This window comes from Megascapheus bottae, chromosome 12, assembly GCF_031878675.1.
Source record: "Megascapheus bottae isolate mThoBot1 chromosome 12, mThoBot2.hap1, whole genome shotgun sequence".
Lineage (NCBI taxonomy): Eukaryota > Metazoa > Chordata > Mammalia > Rodentia > Geomyidae > Megascapheus > Megascapheus bottae.
In genome coordinates, this window is record NC_143520.1 from 8,059,597 (window position 1) to 8,083,485 (window position 23,889).

The 23,889-nt window shown below is 34.9% G+C and overlaps 1 protein-coding gene across 7 annotated transcripts in view; it reads left to right on the plus strand.

Annotated features, from left to right (window-relative positions):
- The window catches only part of Lnpk (lunapark, ER junction formation factor), a 58,365-nt gene extending 37,635 nt beyond the window's left edge, over positions 1-20,730 (plus strand). For 3 of the 7 annotated variants that reach the window (XM_090342591.1, XM_090342593.1, XM_090342594.1), the window contains 5 exons: positions 3,320-3,535; positions 8,399-8,504; positions 9,834-9,904; positions 10,589-10,759; positions 20,464-20,730. In XM_090342591.1, coding sequence (XP_090198717.1) covers positions 3,320-3,535; positions 8,399-8,504; positions 9,834-9,904; positions 10,589-10,759; positions 20,464-20,702 — 803 coding nt within the window. In that variant the 3' untranslated portion in view covers positions 20,703-20,730. Of the gene's footprint in view, positions 1-3,319; positions 3,536-8,398; positions 8,505-9,833; positions 9,905-10,588; positions 10,760-12,604; positions 12,688-20,463 lie in introns of all 7 variants that reach the window. The other 4 variants (XM_090342596.1, XM_090342597.1, XM_090342592.1 and 1 more) reach the window with 2 other exon arrangements.
- The last annotated feature ends 3,159 nt before the right edge of the window (positions 20,731-23,889 follow it).

The following is a 23,889-nucleotide window of genomic DNA, read 5'->3' on the forward strand; positions in this document are numbered from 1 at the left end:
CAGAAGAGGTGCTGTGGCTCAAGTGGTAAAGCTCTAGCCTTGAGAAAGCTCAAGGTCAGTGCCCACATCCTGAGCTCAAGCCCAGGATTGGCACAAAATGAAAAACAGGATCACAACTTCTTATGTAAAAGTAGAGTTTTAGAGTTTACTCAATTATGTTCTAGTGTCATGTAAGGTCAAGTAAAATTTAAAAAATGAAAGAAGTCATGGCGTTTTTGCTCTTCATAGCAAGTACAGGATTTCTTTATATTTTGCTGTTTTGTTGATGTGAGTGTCTAGGATTATCTTGTAAAATAAAAGTGACAAATGTGCATTATTACTCCACCTTTCCCCCATTCATGGGGCTTGAACTCTGGGCCTGGGCACTGTCCGTGAGCTCTTCAGCTTAATACTACTGCCCTACCCTTGAACCACAGCACCATTTCCAGTTTTCTAGCAGTTAATTGGAAATAAAGAGTCTCACAGACTTTAGTGCCCAGGCTTGCTTTGAACCTTGATCATCAGATCTCAGCCTTCTGAGTAGCTAGGATTACAGACATGAGCCACTATACACTCCTCATTATTACCTTTTTCCTTTCTAAAGGAAAGGAAAAGGGGGTTTTTCTCCCCCTCTCCCCCACAAGTCCTAGGCTTGAATGCAGTCTTGAGTGCTATCACTGAATTTTGTTTTGTTTTGCTTTATTTTTGCTTGAGATTAGTGCTCTAATACTGGAGATAGAGTACCAAAGATTTTTCTGCCCAGGGCAGGCTTTGAACTGCTATCCTCAGATCTCAGTTTAGGGGAAGTGGCTTATTTTATGGGACTGTAGTTTGTTCTAATGGTTTATTTCTCTTAACATGGTTCTCTCTATGGAGCCCTTGAGCTTCTCCACATGGTGGCTAGGTTCTCAGACCAAGTTTCCTGAGAGACTTTAATTTGGGAAATTTATATAGTTGTATTTTTTTTGGTCAAGCAGTTACAAAATAGATTCAAGGAAAGACTATAGGCATACTCTGCTTCCATATGTTGGGTGCTATATCAGATTATGAAATTCTATTTTAAAACTACCACATGTTCCTTAAGATATATTAGAAAGATTACAGTGACATTTCCATCCTTATTAATTTCTGAATTTTCATCTTAAATGCTACTATTGCCATGAATCCTTTCTCAATCTCATCAGTGAATTTAATTTCCCTCTTTTGGACTCTCCATAATAGTTTCTTGGCTTCCTTAGGGCTTGCTTTTCATTTTAGAGTAGATAATTATTTGTCTTTTGCTAGCTTGACACCTCTGTGTATAAATCTGAATCTTACACAGTGATGCTTATATAGTATCTTAGTCATAGAGCCATATATTGACTTGAAGAAAGAGGAAATTGATTTTTTTAGAACTCTTGACTTTTATGTAAAATTTCAAAAATAGTCATTTACCAATGGGATTTGGGTGAATGACAAGGTGTAGGTTGTTTAAAGTTGAGAGAAGACAAACCACACCAGAAATAAATCATTAAGGTGACAAAACAACAAATGTTAAAATAACTGGAATTTTGAGATGTAGAATAAGAATAATAAAAAGATGGGGCTTAAAATGTGGCCTAATGGAAGAGTGCTTGCCTAGCGTACATGAAGCCCTGGGTTTGATTCCTTGACTGCCACATAAACAGAAAAGGCTGGAAAAATGGTGCTGTGGCTGAAGTGGTAGAGCGCTAGCCTTGAGCCTTGAGCTCAAGGACAGTGCCCAGGCACTGAGTTCAAGCCTTAGGACTGACAAAAAAAAAGCAAAAACAAAAACAAAAACCTAATGACAAGCTATATTTAGAGATGTTAAGGTAGGATTATTCCAGATAGTATCTGATTTTTTTTCTTACATAAATCATATGGAAAATGTCAAGAGTTTTGCTTATGCAATGAGATGTGCTTGTATTGTATTATTAAAGTGACTGAATTATGAACCAGAAAATTTGTTGGTCTCAATAATTTCAGCTGAAGCAGTTTGAAAAGACTTGGTATGAACTGTGGATATACTTTAGTACTTTTAGTACTTTAGCTTTTGTACTCAAAGCTAGCACTCCACCACTTCTGGCTTTTTTTCATGGACTTTCTTGCCTAGGTTGGCTTAGAAGCTCAATCTTTAAATTTCTCATCTTCCTTAGTAGCTAGGATTACAGATGTGAGCCACCAGCGCCTATCTTCCAATGAACTTCAATGAAAAATTTTAGCTGTTAAATGGAGTCAAAATCTGATGTGTTTTACTCTTCTACAAGGATACATTTTTACCATGTATGCCCACTAGTGGGTTTCAGCCCACTAATTCAGAAATTTTGAAAAGTTAAGTTGTGCATATTATTAAAAAGTTTTGAAGGTCCTTTTATGATATTCAGGGAGATTATGGTGAGATGTTAAAATTTTATGTTACTGAGTAGGAATCATGAAATACTTTCTTGAAAGGGCCATGATGGCCGTATGGTCTCAACCCTTTGAAATCAGGCACAGACAATATATAAAAACAAAGGAGCGGGGCCGGGAGTTTGGCCTAGTGGTTAAAGTGCTTGCCCAGCATGCACGATGGCCCGGGTTTGATTCCTTGGTACCACAGACATAGAAAAAAGCTGGAAGTGGTGCTGAGGCTCAAGTGGTAGAGCTCTTACCTTGAGAAAGTCCAAGGACAGTGCTCAGGCCCTGAGCTCAAGCCCAGGACTGGCAAAAAAAAAAAAAAAAAGAACAGGACTGTGTTCTAATACAACTATGAAAACAAACAGCAGCCTTGTTCCAAAAAAAATCTTGTGATTTCTACATTGTTTATGAAGAGTGAAAGTTTTCCTCTATTAAACATATTGACAAAAAGAAATTTTTCAAAAAGATAGTCATAGTATAAGGGACAATAGAAATGGTACCTCTATAGTATAGAAGAACTTTTTAGTGTTTTAATGACAAGTATCATAATTGGAGGATATATATTCATTTATTTCTTGAATTATCACTTTTAATCTTAAAGAGTTATGCTAATTCCAATAAACTTTGCCTTTATTGTAATTAAATAGGCTTACTATAAAAAGGCATTATACATAGTTGAATATTGTATTTCTTTGGTTTTATTATATAGATACTGAGTTTATCTGAAAAATGATATTAGGTGATTGTTTGTCCTATAAACATGTACAATTATGGGTTCCAGAAACAAGAGTTCTCTGTTTTTAGTATTAGATTTTATAGATTTCTCATTACAAGATATTTTGACCCTACAATCTCTTTTGGTGCGACAATTTTAAATGTCAGTTGGACATTGGCTAATATGGTATATTGGATACTAAATACAGTATATGCTTATTCTTCTTAGAGATTCGTCAGCGATCTGCAGCTCAAAGAAACCTTTCACCAACACCCACAAGCTCTAATCAGGGACCTCCTCCTCCACAAGTTCCAGTATCTCCTGGACCACCAAAGGATGCTTCAGCTCCTGGTGGACCACCAGAAAGAACTGTTACTTCCGCCCTACCATCAAATGCTTTACCGAGACGTCTTGGATCCCCTGCTACTTCAGTGCCTGGAATGGGTAAACAGAGCACTTAATGTTATTTACAGTTTATATTGTTTTCTCTAGTTACCAATAAAACGGGCCATTTTCAGACAATATGGAAATGGCATTTCATTTGGAAATAGCATTGCGGTTATCTGATTAAGCAGGACTTCCATATCCAATTAGCCATAACTCTTTACAGCTGGCACCTTGTGATACTGAAACCTATTTCTTGAGCTCATTTAACTGTTACAGCTTCTTTGTTTAAATGGTAATAAAACTTTGTAGTATTCTGTAGTCAATAGTATAGTATATCTTTTTATAGTCAACTTCAAAATAGTTCCAGATTTATGTATAATAGAGATTGAAAAGAATGATTTTACAAAATATTCATTTTTTTGCTAATCCCTTTACATGATGATTTTAAACATGACAATGAATATATATTAGGGAGTTTGTATTTTGTACCCCATATTGATTTTGCTAATATGGGCTAGTAGTAGATTTTTTTTTCTAAGTCATGGAATCTTAATACTAGTAGACACTTTATAAAGATCTGTTATTGGCCCTTTTGATGTTTCGCCCCCTTCTTATAATCTCTCTTTTTAGTGTGCTGGATCTTAGGAAGAAATTCTATTCTAGAGTGTTAATACATAGCATCAAATGCTCAGTTCCTTTTGGAATTTGAGCGAAGTTCACTGCTTTAGCACATTATATCATTTTTACATATATTTCTATGACAGATTTACTAAGTATGATACTCTAAGTTGGATTTTTGTGTTTTTATAACTAGATATTAACATGTAAATCTAATTTATAATATTTTGAGGTTAAGGAGAAGTTATCAACATTTATTACAACTTTTCTGTAATAAATCAGTAAAAAAACCTATATGTTACTATCTGGCAGATTTTTTTTCTTCATATATTTTTTATTTTAATTAATAGAAGGGTTACATTATATTTGCCAGATAGAAGGTACATTAATTCACATACATTGATACCCTTTCTCATGTCTTGGTCCCCATTTCCCTCCCTCCCACCCCCACTCATCTTGTTTTCCCCCCTTCCCTATCTAATTTCAAATAACCAAATACAAATATATCCAATATATCCGATAACAGAGTGAGATACTGTAATGTTTTCCATTAAAAAACACAGCTTAAAGTTCAAGAAAACTAGAAAACTTTATGAACAGAGCAGCAAAGCTAACTATTGATGAAATGTGCACAAATCTTAATACTTTTAAATAAATAACATAAAAATGTTTTTAAATTTACTATATAATAATACTCTACAGACACCATTTATTTTGTGAAATTGATCGAAAATGAATCATTATTTGTTATCTAGTTAATTTGAGATAACTGTAATTTTAAGTGATGATTTAAATTTCTGGCTTAAAGTTCTGTTTATTTGGTGAGAATACATGAATTTTCATTTGTATCTTGTATAGATATAAAGGTTTAGCAACTTATATTAATAAGAATTGTATTTGTAAGGACAGGGTTATAAAGTGATGATGGCCTAATTTCATGTGTGTGTAAATAAAACATTTTGGTAAGCTTGCTAATTAATATGTTTGGAAACTGCTTAGATTATACACTGCCAAAAATATAAATGAATTACATGATTTATTATATAGAAGATTAATAATTCATTTTCTTTATAATACCATTTGTGGAAAAGAATCAATTTAATGTGTATTACCACAGGGCTCCCATATGTTTGAAAATTAATAACCCGCAGGTACTTGATAATTTGCCAACTTGTGTAAAAATGATCAGTTTTCCTGCAATGATTGCTTTTGATGCTTGCCGCTAATTACTGTTGTCCATAACAGCATGAGAACGAAGATGCATTATTTTAAAAATTAGTGTGAAGGAAGTTTTATGAAATGTTAAACTTTATGTACTTATGTATTTAGTTTGCTTTGTGGATACATCCACTTTAAATAGAAGTAAAATAATCTATCAAAAGTTGTTGGCTTACATGCTTTCAAAATTTGTGGGCTGGTGATGTGGCTCAGCTCTAAAATTTGCTGAGTGTGTGAAACACCCTTGTTTCAATCCTCAGCATGCCAAAACTAATTTGGCATGTTTCTTCAAGGTGAAAATAGAGTAAGAGGGATGACAATATCTATATTAAAATTTATTTTTCAGTGATATTTGGATGTTGTTAGTACAAAGAACTAATAACTTACCTCATGATATCTTAAAAAAATATGCTGATTTGAAATACTAAGAACTTGTTCTAGACACCCAGGTTTCATGTCTAAATAACTTCTGTATTGTCAGTTGCCCCTACTTTTGTGACAGTATTTAAGTGTTAAGTAAGACAATAAAGAATTGTAACTGTAAAGCTAGACTTTACAGTTTTAATAACTTCAGAGCATTTGTCACAGCCATTTTTGAAAACTTTGAATTCCTATATTGTAAAGCTTATTCCATCCAACAGGACCCCATTTCAGTTCAATCTTTTATGAAATCTCCATTTCCACATATTCTACCCTTTACCCTCTTGTTATACAAAGGCAAACATCAGGCTTTTAAATTTTTATTCTTGCTTTTCATCTCCTCCTGTGTTGTCTCAATTAAGCATATATCTTGCTTAATTAATCTCTTATCAAAGAGTTAACAATTTATGAAGTGTGAATGGTATCTATTATTTGTTAAGTAGATGAAAAACTAAATCATATATATTATCTTCATACACATGGGAGCCACATATAAAGTATGTTTATATCTTAGTACTTTTTTTGTTTTGCTTGAAAAAAACATATTCTGTTTCTGTTGAACAACTATGAGGGGCAATTTTATAAACTTGATAGTAGAGAGTATTGTTAAAGTTTTCTATGTTATTATTTGTGTGTACTTATTTTATAAATTCAGAAAGAATGTTGACTTTTTCTTGATAAATATCTTTGTCACTAGGAAGTTAATCAGTTTTACCTATTATGTTAATTTTGCTCTGAATATAGCTACTTCAGATATTTTGATTAATCATGGCATCCTTTTACACTTTAGCCAGCATATCTCCCATTTTTTGTTTTGCTTTATTTTGTTTTTGTTTGTTTTGGTAGGAAAGGATAAGGGAGTATGTTGAAGTCTACTTCAAAATAATTTTTTTGTATCCAGTCTAATGATCTTTACTTGTGAAGAATATTCAGGTCATATAAATTTAGTATAATAACTTGTACATTCAAGTTTGAACTTTGAATGCTTTATGCCTTTTCCTTCCATGTTTGTTCCATGTATTGTTCCCTGTGTTGCCAAGGCATTGGGGCTTGAACTCAGGTCTAATCACTGTTCCTGAGATTTTTTTTGCTCAAGGCTAGCACTCTACCATTTAGGAGACAGGTTCATTTCCACCTTTTTGGTTGTTAATTGAACATAAGACTTCAGAACTTTCCTGCTCAAGTTGGCTTTGAGCCTTGTTTCTCAGCTATTAGCTTCCTGAGTAGCTATGATTGCAGGTGTAAAGCATAGATGCCTGGCACTTTTTCTTAGTTTCTTCCTTCTTTTGCATCTATATCTTTTATGATTAATCTTTTGCTACCTTATTGTTTGTAATTTTTCTTAGTAATTTTTTCTTCTTTCCTTCCTTCCTTCCTTCCTTCCTTCCTTCCTTCCTTCCTTCCTTCCTTCTTTCCTTCCTTTCTTTCTTTCTTTTTTTGCCAGTCATGGGGATGGAACTCAGGGCCTGAGCACTGTCCTTGGACTTTCTCAAGTCTAGAACTCTACCACTTGAGCCACAGCACCATTTCTGGCTTTTTGCTATGTATGTGGTATGGAGGAATCGAACCTGGGTCTTCATGCACGCTAGGCAAGCACTCTTTACCACTAGGCCAAACTCCCAGCCCCTTTTCTTAGTTATTTTAATAGTTATTTTGGGACTTAATAGTTTGTATCTTAAATTTACCACAGTTCCTTTTGAGTAATTATCATTTTACATACAATTCTAAGACTCTAAGAACATACTTATATTTCTTTTCTTCTGCCCTTTGTGTTGTGGTCATTTCCTTTGACATTGTCATCCATTTTACTGCTACATATGTTAAACCAATGCAAATTACATTTTTTAAAGTGATTTAGAAAGTATTTTTTTAGTTTGCACAGAACTGAGCTTGTATTTATTTCTTAATAAACTATATTGATAGTTTTTTGTTGTTGTTGTTTACTAATGGGGCTTGAACTCTGGTCCTGGGCACTATCCCTGAGTTCTTCAGCTCAAGGCTACCATGATATCCCTGGGCCTGGATGTTGTCCCTGAGCTCTTCAGCTCAAGGCTATGGCCCTACTGGTTGAGCTACAAGCCACTTCCAGTTTTCTAGAGGTTATTTGGAGATGAGTCTCACGTTTTTTTGTTGGTTCTTTATTGCCCAAACTGACTTTGAACCTTGATCCTCAGATCTCAGCCTCCTGAGTAGCTAAATTACAGGCGTGATCCACTACTCCTGGCCTGTACAGTAATTTTAATGAAAATGTAAATGTTAGCTAGGTGTGGTGGTTCATGCCTGTAATCCTAGCTACTCAGTAATCCTAGCTGCTCAGGAGGCTAAGATCTGAGGATCAAGGTTCAAAGCCAACCTGGGCACAAAAAGACCTGAGACAGGAAGTGGGGCTTGGCTCAAGGGTAGGACAGTAGCCTTAGCTGAAAAGCTCACAGACAAGGAGCAGGCCCAAGGGTAGGGTAGTGGCCTTGAGCTGAAGAGCTCAGGGACAGAGCCCAAGTCAAGTTCAAACCCCAAGACCCACCAAAAAAAAAAGTAAATATTTTAGAAATATTAAGAATATTTTACTGTTTCATTAAAATGTTTTAACAGATCCAACACATTTATCTTGTTTCTGTATTCATATATAATATATGTAAATCTTATGTAGATTTATTTATTTAATAGGTCTTCATCCTCCAGGTCCACCCTTAGCAAGACCTATTCTTCCCCGAGAACGAGGTGCTCTGGACAGAATTGTTGAATATTTGGTTGGTGATGGTCCACAGAACAGGTAATGTTTACTATGTGTATAAATATAGGAAAATGAGAATGTTTATTGATCAGAGAGAGAATGTGTGTGTGTATGTATATATATATATAAAATATATGTGTGTGTGTGTGTGTGTATGTGAGTGCCCATGTGCACATATCCCTGTCCTTATGAGTACAAAGGCACATCTACACTGTATGTTCTAATTTTTTGGCTCTTGTTTCCTGATTATTAGGACATACTAGAATGTTGTAGACCACTGAAAAGTAATACATATTCATGTTTTTTAGCAAAAATTGGATAAAATAATCTACATACTATCTATTTTGATAAAATAAGACTACTTTGGTTATAAGATTAATTTTAGAGAAATTATTTCACTGTGGCTTTTAAACTTGGAAAGCATAAAATAGTGAAAATTGGTAGATTGTAAGAAATGAACTTTGATAAGTGTCAATTCTGAATTTCATGAGAGTAATACTTTTAATAGTGATAAGAACAATTTACATGTCCTTGCCATAATTCTAGGAAGATAGGTATGATAAGTGCAGAGCACTTTCATAGTGTAGGCTTTTAAAAAGTTCATTGGGTAGCAAAGAAGATATCTGACAGCTTTACTTAATACTACTTTCATAAAGAGAGTAAAAAATGATGATAATGTGTAACTGGGAAAAATAGGCACAGGAAACACAATGCATAGAAATTTAATTGTCTTTTTTATTGCAAATTTTCTCAGGTTTGAATAATATTCATTGATAATCTCCTAAAAGGGTTCCATCTTTCTGATACATTTGACCACAGATTTTGGGAGCCATCACCACAAGAAAGACACATTGAGAAACCAAAATTTTAAGTGTTCTATATTGAATATGCTTAAGGATATATTCAACTTTTTCTTAGTTTTTTTTTTAATATGATGTACAAATTTCAAAATAGTTTAAACCCAGCACCACTGGCTCATGTTTACAATCCTAACTACTCAGGAGGCTGAGATACAGGCATAATTCAGAGCCAACCCAGGCAGAGAAGTACCCGTGAGATTCTTTCAATTAACCACTCAACCAGAAGTGGTGCCGTGGCTCCGAATGACAGAGTGCTATCCTTGGGTGAAAGAGCTCAGAGAGAGTGCCCAGGGCCTGAGTTCAAGCTCTGATTAAAAAAAAAAAAAAAGTTGAAGTTTTGTTTGTTTGTGGCTAACCTTGGCTTTTAAGGATTTCCCAAAATACATCATTTAGTACTGCATACTGAGCTATGTTGTAATACAAATAAGCTTTGGTGTTCAAATAACCTCTTTTATGAACTTTGTCCACAATTGTATCTGTTGGGTTAATAATTTTTCTTTTTGTGTAGGTATGCCCTTATTTGTCAGCAGTGTTTTTCTCATAATGGTATGGCTTTGAAGGAAGAATTTGAATACATTGGTAAGAATTATTGAACAAATATATTTACATACTTTACGCTTAAATATTTTATTCTATGGCACTTTCCATGGAATGCCAGTTCTTTTAGATACTGTATACATTGGCCAGACACACTGCCCTTACTTAAAATGCACTGCGAAGTACTGTGACTAGTGAAGAACTTGGCTTATCTTGTAGTGAGTTGTTCTCAAACTTACTGCACACCAAAATCACCTGGAGTGCCTAAAAAAATTATCATATACATACCTACAAACAGTCTTGATTTAATTTTCAGTGAGGTTTAAGGATGAACATTGTCTTTTAAACTCACAGGTGATTGTGTCACACAGCCGCTATTAAATATGTTAAATAGTACTTTGGAAATAAAACACAGGCAAGGTTCTTGATATTAAAATAATGATTCCGCTAACTGCAAGCTTAATAATATATTTAAATTAAATATGGTATTTGTTCACCACCATCTAACTTGTTATATCTTCTGCTTTAAAATTAATATAATTTTAATAACTAGAAAATATACTTTGAAATTAACTTTAGTTAATACATATACCATAATATTATAAAATGAATATCGCAAAATGTAAATAACCTTTGAGAGGTTCTTTGACTTTGAAAAAGTAGTTTTTTAAGTTATTTGATTAGTCTTGATTTTTGCTTTTCTTTATTTAAAAAAATTCTCCACAGCCTTTCGATGTGCCTACTGTTTTTTCTTGAATCCTGCAAGAAAAACTAGACCACAGGCTCCACGACTTCCAGAGTTTAATTTTGAGAAGAGGCAGGCAGTTGAAGGCTCAAGTTTTGTTGAGGCCTTGACATCAGAAAGTATGCTTTCATCTGAGAACCAATTTAGTGAAGGTATGAGTATGTTAATTAAATTTGCTTTTCTCTTAATGTGTGCTATTAGTAATAATAGAAGCATAATGCCTATAGGTAATAGTACATTAATTTTACCAATATTTGCAGTATGCACGTCAGTTATTGCTCTTGATGGCTTTCCTGTGTGACTGGTAAGATGTGTTTCATTCAGTTTTAAAATGCAGATTATGTTTTGATGAGCAGCATTTATCAGTCAGCTAAACATTGCTTATGGAGTGAACTCTTCTGAAATCTTGTGAAATTTTATAGTCATTTTTTAAAAATTTATCTGAATGAAACATTGACTATGAAAGTCATTCATAAATTTATTAGAAAATTTGTGATTGACATAATGGTATGATGTGTATTTTTTTTACTGTTTGCATGCAAATACAAAATGTAAAAGAGGCATAAGAACAATCTTTCCAGACACAAAACAGAGAATCAAAAGTACTGAATGGAATTACCACAAGCTCCATGACAGCCAGTTAATATACACATTCTCATTACTGTTTCTTGAAAAATTATTTAAATAAAATATTTAATATTTATCACCAAATTTAATTTACTTAAATCTATGCAACTTCCATCCATATTAAAAAAGAAAATTTGTGATTGATATTAATAAAATAAGTATGTTCCAACTTTGGTGGTTAGTTACAGATAAAGGTCTCATGGACTTTCTTGCTTGTGCTGGATTCGAACCTTGGTCCCCAGATCCTCCTGAGTAGCTAGGATATTATAGGTGTCAGCCTCTAGACCCCTATAATAGTCAGTATTACTCCTTTTAATTCCTAGGAATTATCATTTACTACATACATTTGATTTCTTCCTTTCTTTTTTTCTTTTTTTTTTTGTTTTTTTGGTTAATCATGGGACTTGAACTCTGGTCCTGGGCATTGTTTCTGAGCTCTTCAGCTCAAGGCTACTGCACTATCCCTTGACCCACAGCACCACTTCTGGTCTTTTGGTGGTTAATTGGAGATAAGAGTCTCATGGACTTTAGTGTCCAGGCTGGCCCCTGATCCTTAGATCTTAGCCTCCTGAGGAGCTAGGATTACAGGTGTGACCCACTGAACCTGGCTACATTTGATTTCTTTACAAAAGCAAAAGCTGGAAGTGGAGTTGTGGCTCAGATGGTAGGGCCTTAACCTTGAGAACAAAAGCTCAATCAAGGACAGTGGCCAGGCCCTAAGTTCAAGACTCAGAATTAACCCCACCAACCAAAAAGCATTAATATTGAAAACAATATTTCTTTAACAGAGAATATATTCTATGAGGCAGTAAACTTTTAAATATTAGAAACTTAGTATGAGATTTAAGGATTTCTTTTTTAGACTGAAGAGTGAACCTAAAAAATATATATGCTGAATTGGGCTTTGCTTTTGGCTTACTAACATAAAAATAAATTTGACAGAGGCCTGTATACTTCCAACACTGATGAATGCATTCATCTTCTCCAAGTCTGCAACAACTTCAAACTGTGTCATAATTTTTCTTTTGCTTAAGTCATGCTCTGAGTTGCATACTTTTGCATGCAGACCACCTACATTAGCATTGCAGCCTCTCGGAACTGAGAATTAAAGGATTTCATACTGAAGATGCCTAGAGGAAAAATTGAAGTCTGCAATGAATAACCTTGCTTATGAAAGCTAAAGTCAGTATTTGAAAGCTAAATAGGTGAGAGTTTTTTTTTAAAAAAAAAAAAGCAAAAGAAAAGGAAAAAAACAGCCAGCAAAATAAAAATCTTGATAATGGGTCCTTTGCTTTATTTCTTTTGCTAAGGTCAAGATGGATAGTTAGCAAACAACACCCAGCTATACTTTTCCTTCTCATCTAATCTAGGCGGAGCAATACCTCAGATGTCTCATTTTCTGTCTGAAATCTCTGGAATGAAGTCTAACTGGCTCAAACTCAACCCCAGTAAGGTAATGTTAATAGGCAAAGACTAAACTTGAGGCAGGATCTGCAGACTCTATAGTAGTAAAAGTAGAAACAACAATTTTATTTGGTTGTTGTTTCCAGGACAGTAACTTCTTCATACTTCTTTTTTGATTCATCAAATTGGCCATGGACATCTTTTTCTCTTTGGCTCTCCAGAAGACTGAAGCTTTTCTCCAGAACTCCTAGTACCACACTATAAAACAGTTATCAATTCAAATCTGGATTTCTTCAGTGAACAATGGGGAAATATTTCTGATGATCTGATGAAGCTGAGTATGATTTGGATACCAATGGAGTACCCTTAACAACTAAACTGAACTGTTAAACAAGACCAGATCATCTTAATCATCTGCTCTGCTAACAGGCAATGCTGATGGGAATGTAGGTTTCTAGATTCTAAATTCTTCAGTGATACAGAAAATTGAGAACTGAACAAAAACTTTCTTGTTTCAATTTCTGTTTTTTTGTTTGTTTGTTTTTTTGCTAGTTTTGGGCTTGAGCTCAGGGCCTGAATACTGTCCTTGGGATTTTTCAAGACTAGAGCTCTACCACTTGATCCTCAGCCCCACTTCTGCCTTTTTTCTATGTATGTGGTACCAGTGAATTGAACCCAGGTCTTCATGCATGGTAGGCAAGCACTCTACCACCAGGTCAAACTCCTGGCCCGAATTTCTGTATTTTTTAACATTGAAATAGTTTATTGGTATTGAAGAATTGTACAGATTAGGTTATAGAATTTGCAGATATCCTCAAAAGTTAACTTTCACCTAAAGTTTTCTTTGAACAAATATCAGTAGCTTCTTTTTTTTTTTCTGGTCTATGACACAATTTTTAAAATCAAATTTGTCTGGATTCTGATATTAGAAGAATTTACATTTAGGATGAGGAATCAGGCTTTTAAAATTTCTGGATAATTCTTTAAAACTCTTGAAATTTTGTACAGATTGCATCAAAGATCTTGAAGAAATTTCTTTCATTAAAATTTAAATTCTTCACATTCTCCTTCCTCTGTTGTATATCTATGTGCTTTGATGACAGATAATTAAGAGAAAAACAAGGAATGAGGGAAATGGATTATCTTATGTCCGAAATCACACTGGACATGGAATACAAAAAATGACCTGCTTTGAAATCCTCACTTTATCATTAATCCTAGCTACTCAGGAGGCCATATCTGATGACCCAAGGTTCAAAGCCAGCCCAGACTCTTTCCCTCCCTTTCTGCTTTCCTACCTTCTGGTTGTGGGACCTGGATGCAATCCTTGTGCTTCTATGAGTCTTATTTCCAATTAACCGCACTTAAAAAGCCAGAGAAGGCAGCGTGCTAGACATTGAACAGAAATGCTCAGGAACAAGTTTAAGCCTCAGGATTGGCACAAAATAAACACGCAAATAAATAAAATGGGTATGTTGGTACATGCTTGCAAAAACTAGCACTTTGATGACTGATCCTGAGTTCAAGGCCACCTTGAGCTTACTTAATAAGACTGTCTCAAAAGGTGAAAAAAAAACTTTCTAAAATACGCAAGGTATCGCATTTTTTTTTATTGAATGTAGTAACTTAATCATTACAAAGTGGGTCTCTGCATTGTTATTTTACTAGTACTATGTTTTGTGATTTTCGCTACCATGTTCTAAAAAGTGTTAATATCATGTCTTCATTGGTCTAATGTTTGTCTAGGTCTCATGTAATATATTTTTGCAGATAATAGTTTTTATTGAATGAATACAATAATAAACATGACATCTAATACTAGTAAAAATAGAAAACTTTAGATAAGTTTATTTTGCTAATCTGATTTCTGTCTACTCTTTTATACAAAATAGGTATATTTAGGTTATATTGAATGGGAGAAAATTTGGCTTTTAGCATATTTGCTGTTAATCATGAAAATTATTCCAAAATGCATCACCATTTATATTCAGTTTCATTGAGATGCTCTGTGGCATGTTGTTTTGAGCTTGCTTGAGCTATAGATATACCTTTTGACTAACAGAAACTGTTTTCTTTTTTTAAAAATATTTTTATTGTAATTAATAAAAGGGTTACATGATATTTGCCAGATAGAAGATGCATTAATTCACATACATTGATACCCTTTCACATGTCTTGGTCCCCATTTCCCTCCCCTCCACCCCCACCCCTCATCTTGTTTTCCCCCCTTCCCTATCCACTTTCAAATAACCAAATACAAATATATACAATATATTAGATAACAAAGTGAGATACTGTAACAATATGAGATAACCAAGGGACAGCAAAAGAGATGAGAGATAACATAGTACATTAAGGACAACAATCATTCATTATATGGCTTTTGTTTCAATATCCCGGAGGTCCTTTCAATTAGCTTCATACTATGTGGCCTTATGTATCAAGGTTTTGCTCTATTGCAGATCTCTGCTAGTAGAGCCCAAGGTCAGAAACTGTTTTCTAAGCCACTTTCAGCTTTCTAAACCACATTGTTTTCAAACCACCATCAGCTTGATCATTGTTTGATAGTAAAACTCAGTATGATTTATTTCCTAGTAGTAAATAATTCAGTGATTTTTTTTTTTGGCTGTTGAATTCTAGCTATTTTCTCATAAGTGGTTGTAACTTAACTTTATTCATTGGGTTATCTGGTTAAATTAGGATAAAATACATGCCTTGTTCTGTAAACTATTTTTTGTAAGACATGAAAGTTGTCAATTTAATGACATTCTTTGGGTATACTAATAGTGTGCACATACAATGGGCAAATGAAGTTGTTCATTATTCTTTCAAGAGCTGAGTAGAAACCTACAGGTAGGGTGAAATTATTATTATTTTTGTCAGCTGTGGGGCTTGAACTCTGGGCCTGGATGCCATCCCTGAGTTCTTCAGCTCAAGGCTACTGCCCTACTGCTCAAGGAGATGAGTCTCAGACTTTAGTGCCCGAGCTGGCTTTGAACCGCAATCCTCAGATCTCAGGCTCCCAAGCAGCTAGGATTACAGCCATGAGCCACTATGCCTGGCCAACGTGAAATTCTTGTTTTTGTATGTGTGTGGTTTATAGGTGAAACAGTGGTTTCATTATATTGTTATACTCAGTTTTATGAGTTTGAGTTGTCTGATTTGAGTCTTAGCTGTACAAACTGCATACCAATTTGTTATTATTTGGTAAGAAATATTGGAATGTAGTGTAAGCGAAGTAAAAGTAGGTAGTAAATATCATGGATTTTTGTCAGTATAAAATTTTATTGGGATTGCTGGGCATGGTGGCTCATGCCTATAATCCTACCTATACTCAGGAGGCTGAGATCTGAGGATCAAGGTTCAAAGCCCGCCCAGACACAAAAGGACCTGAGACTCTTATGTCTAGTTAACTTCTAGAAAATGCGAAGTGGGGCTTAGCTCTAGGGTAGGGTGGTAGCCTTGAGCTAAAGAGCTCAAGGACAGCGCCTAGGCTGAGTTCAAGCCCCATGACCCCCCCCCCCACACAAATTATTGGGATTATAGATGCTATAATTAATGTTTTTTGTTTTCTATTTTTCTTTTTTTCCAGTCCTGGGCTTGAACTCAGAGCCTGAGCACTGTCCTTGGACTTTGTCAAGGCTAGAGCTCTATCACTTGAGCCTCAGCACCACTTCTGGCTTTTTTTCTACATATGTGGTACCGAGGAATTGTACCCTGGTCTTTGTGCATGCCAGGCAAGCACTCTACCACTAGGTCAAACTTACAGCCCCTATAATGTTTTTTCTTATACATAGTTAAGCTAGGCTTTTCAGGTAACTGTTTTGACTTATAAATTGGACCATATAGGGAAACATAGGTTTGTTTAAATTGTGAACAAACCGTCTGGCTTTTTATTTTTTGTTTGTCTTGTGTCTCAAACTCAGGGCCTGGGTGCTGTCTGAGTCTCTTCGTGTTCAATGCTACTTACTACTCTACCACTTGAGCCACAGTGCCACCTCTGGCTTTTTCTGAGTGATTTATTGGAGATAAAGAGTCTCATGGATTCTCTTCCTAGGCTGACTTTGAACAAATTTTTTTAGATCTCAACCTCCCGAGTAGCTTGGATTACAGGTGCTAGCCACCAGCACTCAGCATGGTTTCTTTTGAATATTGTGTGGCTAAGTATTCATATCTTTCTTTCTTTTTTTATATTTTTGGTCAGTTGTGAGACTTGAACTCTGGGCCTGGACACTGTCCCTGAGCTCTTCAGTTCAAGGCTACCGCCCTACCCCTTGAGACACAGCGCCACTTCTGTTTTTTTGGTGTTTAATTGGAGAGGAGTCTCATGCCCAGGCTAGCCTCTCGAGTAGCTAGGATTACAGGTGTGAGCCACTGAACCTGGCTAGTATTTATGTCTTCTAAAATGTATTTTGTACCACCAAGCTGTTTTAACTTTCAATTAAACAGAAAAGATAAAAAAAGTTTTGTTTTTTTGTTTTGTTTTTAATTAGAATAGGCATATGAGTGGTGGGGAGTTTGGCCTAGTGGTAAAGTGCTTGCCTAGCGTGCACGAAGACCCGGTATTGATTCCTCAGTACCATATACGTAGGAAAAAGCTAGGAGTGGTGCTGTGGTTCGAGTGGCAGAGCTCTAGCCTTGAGAAAGTCCAAGGACAGTGCTCAGGACCTGAATTCAAGGCCCAGGCTTTGTTATAGGATATTTTTATCTGTACTTATGTTATATTTTGTGTAATTTCATTCAAAATGAAATTAGCCTCTAAATATCAAATACTGGCTCATTTAGACTAATGTCTGCATAATAAATACGTCATATACTAATTTTTTGTAGTGTTGCCACTATTGAGATTTCTCCAAACCAACCAACCAAAAGTAGTTATTAATAGATTCTGATTATTTTTCAGCCCTTGCTATCATTTCAGTTTTTTTAGCTTTTTCATTTAGTCTCTGCAATAGCAATATTGATTAGAAACTTCATGTGTCATATTTTCTAAATATGTCAGCATACGATATTTCTTTGTATTTATTACATGATATTTAAAGTTTTTAGTTCTTGTATGAACTGCTTTTTTATGAACCCAGAATTCTAAAACTGGCTTGGCCTAGTAAGGTAATTTTTTAACCCTAGCTATTTAGGAGGCTGAAATCTGATGATCACAATTCTAAGCTAGCCCAGGCACACAAGCCCATGAAACTCCAGTTAACCACCAAAAAGACTTACATGTGTTAAAGCACTAACCTTGAACAAATAAGCTTAGAGACATCACTCAGGCCCTGAGTTCAAGTTCTAGGACCAGCACAAAACAACAAAAACTTTAATAAACCTTAAATTTTGATACCCCTTTTGTGTGAGAATAGTTTTGAGGCAATCTGTCAGATAAAGTATATGTATATGTTCTCTTAAACATGGATATTTGTAGTTGTATCCTAGATTTTGAACTATTTTTTTTCTGTTTTGTGTGGCTTTATTGTTTTGTTTCAGAAGACTTAAACAAATTATAAAGTTCCTGCCAAGTAAATACTGCTTAATGGCCAGAGAGTTGTGGAAAACTATGACTCCTAAAATTCTACCATGGATAAATTCTGTAATGGTAGAATTACAAATGGTTGGTATGTCCTAACATTTTTCATAGAACTTGCTTGTTTTTGCAGCAGGAATGACTTGTTTCATTTGCCCTTTTCTGCTTTTTTCTTTCTGCCCTGGGACATTCAAACAACAAAACTCAAGTGACATACTTTTTTTTTGGACTTTAGTTAAGGCCAAATGATGCAGCAATGCTAGTATAAGATCATTATTGAGAACAGTTGTCACAAATATGATTTGTGAATGTTACCCACTAATATTTATGATATGAGATTTTCCTACAGGAGGGTGTTATTAAGTATAATTTGGAATTTACTCTGTAAATCCAGAGGCTAGCATATTTAAGGAAATAATGTTTCTTGAAAATGTTCGAAATCCTGGCAAAGAATGTGGGAGAAATAAATAGTTTGTGTTTATTATAAAATCATGAAGGTCTTAGGCCTTGGAGCTAATATGTACCTATAATAGGTAATTTATTTGCAGAACTATTTTATATATTTAATTTGTTTGCAAAACTGTTTTATTTTGTAAAACTTTGACTCATACTCGGCAAGGAATTTAACTAGAGCTTTACCTTAAGTAGGTTGTTTTTCTTTTTAAATTTTCAGTCAGTAATACTGATCTCATAAAAGATCTGTTATGACAGCTTGGGCTAGGAATGTAGGTAGAGTGCTTGCCTAGCATATATGAAGACCCGGGTTCTATTCCCTGGTACCACATATACAGAAAAAGCTGGAAGTGGCACTGTAGCTCAGGTGGCAGAGCACTAGCCTTCAGCAGAAAGTGTCCAAGGACAGTGCCCAGGCCTTGAGTCAAGCCCCAAGACTGGCAAAAACAACAACAACAACAACAACAAAAACCCAATAACAACAACAAAACAAAACAAAAAAAGATGTTATGACAGTAGGAAAATCTGCTTTTTTTGCTTAGCAGATGGTTTAATTATTTTCCCTTGCAAACAATGCTTTTTGTTACAAAAACAAAAAGTAGTATCTCAAGGCTGTATTCTACAATTTACTTGGAAATTGGAGGGCTCCGAGCTTCTTCGCTCCTATTAGTTTCTCATTTATTTCATTCTTTAAAATTTGAAATATTAAGTACCATTTATTTAATAAAATTCTTACTGAGGCATTTAAATTTAATAAAACTTAAGAGTGTAAGAGGATAAATTTTTAGGTAGAGACCAAGATCTGTACTTAACTTTTGCTTTGAAAATAGGAAAAAGACCTTTTTCTTTTAGAACACTAGATCCAAAGCATATTCTGACCTGAAGTTTTAAAGTATGAGGATTTGTCTTACACTAGAGTGGGGGGGAATCATCATACTTCTGAAAAATATGGATTGTGACTTTCTTATTCCTTAATAATCAAGATGAACAAGTACGGGAAATCGCCTTCTAAACATACACATAAAAAATACACACACATTGCTTATAGGATTGCTTAGGTAAAAGGAGGAATAATTTCTTCTACTATAACCAAGGAGTTTATTGGATGTACAGTACCTAATTCTATTGGACTTGAGAGTTGGGTATCCAACTTATGAATGCCAGTCCCCCCACCTTGAAAACTTACAGTTTGCCTTATATCCTTCTAATAACTTTTTCTTCAGACATACTATGTCGTAAATATGCTTTTACAAAATACTAATTTAATGTATTTATTTATTTATTACCAATCTTGGGGCTTGAACTCAGGGCCTGGGCACTGTCCTTGAGCTTTCTCACAACTCGTATATTCTACTACTTGAGCCACAGCACCACTTGCAGCTTTTTCTGTGTAAGTGATACCAAGGAATTATACCCAGGGATTTGTGTATGCTAGGCAAGCACTCTACCACTAGGCCACACTCCTGGCCCCAAAAGTTCTAATTTTAAAAAAGATTTTAGAGTCCTATTAAAAATTCTATGGGACACAGTGGCTCACACCTGTAATCCTAACTACTGAGGAGGCTGTGATCTGAGGATCATGGTTCAAAGTCAGCCCGGCAGGAAAGAGCCTGAGTCTCTTATCTCCAATTAACCTCTAGAAAATGGGAAATGGGACTTGGTTTTAGGGTAGGTCCGTAGCCTTGAGTTGTAGAGCTCTGGGACCACACCCAGACCCAGTTCAAGCCCCATGACCCACTAAAAAATAAAAAAAATAATATTCTAGTGTTTCTTAGTCTGTTCCTGCCATATGTTTGTGTTGTTTTATTTAATAGTTTTAACATTTCTTGAAATCTTGAATCTGTATCTTTTCAGAATCTTTAGAAGAACAAGATGCTCTTGATAATGGCACAGAACAGACAGATGACAAAATACCAGCTACAGAGCAGACAAACCAAATGACAGAAAAGGCATCTGTCTTAGAGGAACAAGAGGAGAAACTAGAAGAAATAGAGAATGAAGAAAACTCAACAAATGAAGCCAAATCAACAGTTTTCAGAGCTGATTCTATTACTAATCTTGAACTAGGTGAAGAATCTTTGATGACAAAGTAGTAAATGTTTCCATGTGCCTTCAACTGGATATTTGTAGTCTTGTTGATGTCAGTTATTACTTTTTTGATGGTACTTAAACAATTTGTTTTTGCCCCTAAACATATATTCTTGATACCATTTAAATTCAGATTGCCTAGAAATTTCAGTATATCAAGCTAGTGGATATTAAGGTTAAAAGCAAGCAGTACCAGTGAAATAGGATACTTTGAATGCATAATGATCCACAATGTTAGATAGCTTTTAGATATTTTATCTATCCTAACCAAAAAATGAATAGTATTTTTGTTTTCTATATGTATCATTTATAAATAATACCTATTTTGACATAGGAAAACTTTTGGTTAGGAATAAGTTCTCTAGTTGTGTTTGTCTTAAGGAATGCAACACAATTAAGATTTTGAATATTTCATCATTAAAACCTGCTAGAATTTTAACTCGAGATATTTGCCAGTGGGGTGGAAATATCTGTTTAGGTGTTTACAGTAAGCGATATTGAAGTTATAGTCGTAACTACATAGGTATTGGTACGAATTCTCAGTAAGAATGCAATTAAACAGTCAAGTGCAGTGTTTCTATTGGTGTCTTTTATTTTGCAGCTGGGCCAAAGGCATATGATGTAAATAATTAGTTTATGTTTACATATTAACATATAGGAAATATGCCTTCACTTGACTGTACTTGAATTCTTAGTATTATTTATACTTGTAAAATAATGATGATGATACATAAATGAATTTTGTGCTCTTGTGTGTGTTTTGCTAAGGAAAATAAACATGACCTGGCAGCAATTTCTTTTTGTTAAATATCTAAATTTCTTTTAATCCTCTTACCTCTGATTCTTTGGATGTCTACTTTGTTTTTTGAGCTAGGTTTCAGTAACTTTTTCTTTCATTCTGGGAAGGCTCAAACTTCAATCCTCCTATGTTTACCTCCCACATAACTGGAATTACAGACTTGTAATAAAAGGTATTCTAAAAAATGTCTCTTGTTAGATTTTAAGATCTGCAGTCCAGGATTTTGTGAGAATGGGCCAAAATTCTAGCTGCCAAAGACTTTACCAGATCCCTGGTACTTGATTTAGGAAAATTGGATGGAATCGTTTGTTTTTATGAAAGTACTTTGAGTTGAATTTTGAAGGATGAAGAAAGTGGAGAATTCAGTGAACATATTCTGAGTACTTATTCTTGCTCATACACTGTGTTCTTTGTATTATATGTTCACTTACAATTCTCCCAGTGATTAAGGCGAAAATCTCAGTAAGCAGAAATTAAATTTCTTTCCCCAGATCATTTCATTTATGGATGATGATGATAGAATCTGAATGAAATCTGAATCTAGACTTCATGTTCGGTGCTTTTCACTATCTATGGAGCACTAACCTTTGGTAGCTAAAATAAATTGACTGTTGTTCCTTTTGATTTCTCATATTTCTGTGATATCACAAAAGTATTTTTGTTCTTTTTTAGAAGACTTTTTGTGTGCTTGTGGGTCAGTTGTGGGACTTGAACTCTGGGCCTGGACACTGTCCCTGAGCTCTTCAGCTCAAGTCTACCGCCCTGCTTGAGTCATACCACCACTTCTAGTTTTCTGATGATTAATTGGAGATAAGAGTCTCACAGGCTTTGTAGTAGTAATTGGCTGGCTTTGAACTGTGATTCTCAGATCTCAGCCTCTTGAGTAGCTAGGATTATAGGTGTGAGCCACCAGTGCCCAACTTATAAGCAGAATTTGTAATATGGAAACTACAAATTTGTAAGCATAAAAAGTTTTGAGTTAGGGAAAGTCCAGATAACTTGTCAATTTAAATCCTATCTGTTTCTCATTGAGGATCAGTTGTCCACAATGATGTTGGAGCTATCTAAAATGCAAATATTTAAAAATACTGATTTGTGTATAACAGACTTCACAGACAGTTTGCATGATGCCTTCTGGAATTTTAATTACTTTTCCAGGCTATTTCCCCTATTCTTTTTGCTCTGTCCACAGATGAGCATTTCATTCTTTTGGGATGATATGCACTGCTTTTTTGGATACTCCTCATTTAAAAATTCTCATTTAGACCTGGCTCCAGGGTTGGGAGTTTGGCCTTGTGGTAAAGCACTTGCCTAGCATGCACGAAGACCTGGGTTCGATTCCTTGGTACCACATACATAGAAAAAACTGGAAGTGGTGCTGTGGCCCAAGTGGTAGAGCTCTAGCCTTGAGAAAGCCCAAGGACAGTACTCAGGCCCTGAATTCAAGCCCCAGGACTGGCACACACAAAAAAATACACCTGGCTCCATCTGTAATCTGAGGCAACATCTTCCTTAGTTTTCCTTTAAAAATTACTGTGTTTTGTCTTGCTTATACATATGTGTGCTTTATACACTTATATAACTTGCAGTCTCTTGGCCTTTTGTTTTTTGTTGCATCTACCAGATTTCTCTGTGGACACTATACATAGTCATTTTTTCTACCTTTTCATTTCAAACAAAATACCAAATCAAATCAAACCAAACCAAAACCTGTCACGGGACCTGCAACATGTGTAGTTAAAGCATGCTGCTTCGTGTGCTACTTCTACCTGAAACTCCTACAAAAAATAGACTAGAAGGGCAACTAGCTCACAACACAAGAATGTAGAATTAGGGGAACGTGTATTTTGTTTTTTTAATGCTCTTGTGCCTAATAGGAGATGTCAATAACATGATCTAAGCTTAACAGTTAACAGTTGCAAGAGCTTACTTACACAATTTAGCATGTGGGTAGACTATAAATTGCACATGAAAAAAATCTGTGTTCAACCAACTCTTTAGGATATCCGTATTTCTTGTCCTTGCTCTTGTATTGTTCCCATGATGTATGAGCTATTTAAAAATATCTCTTTATATTGTTTTCCCCACATTATCTCTTAATCCTAGTTGATGTTATGATCAAATTCAACTTCGGATCTTTCTGGTTTAAATTGCTGCTTTTTTCTTTTTTCTTTTATTTTAATATATAGAGGAGTTACAGTTATATTTGCCAGATAGAAGGTGCATTACTTCTCACACATTGATACACTTCCTTATGTTTTTGTCCCCATTTCCCTCTCCCAGCCCCCTCCCTTCATCTTTTTTCCTTTCCTATTTCAAATAAACATATGTATATATATATATATATATATATAATATACCAGGTAACAAAGTCAGATATGTAACAATGTGAG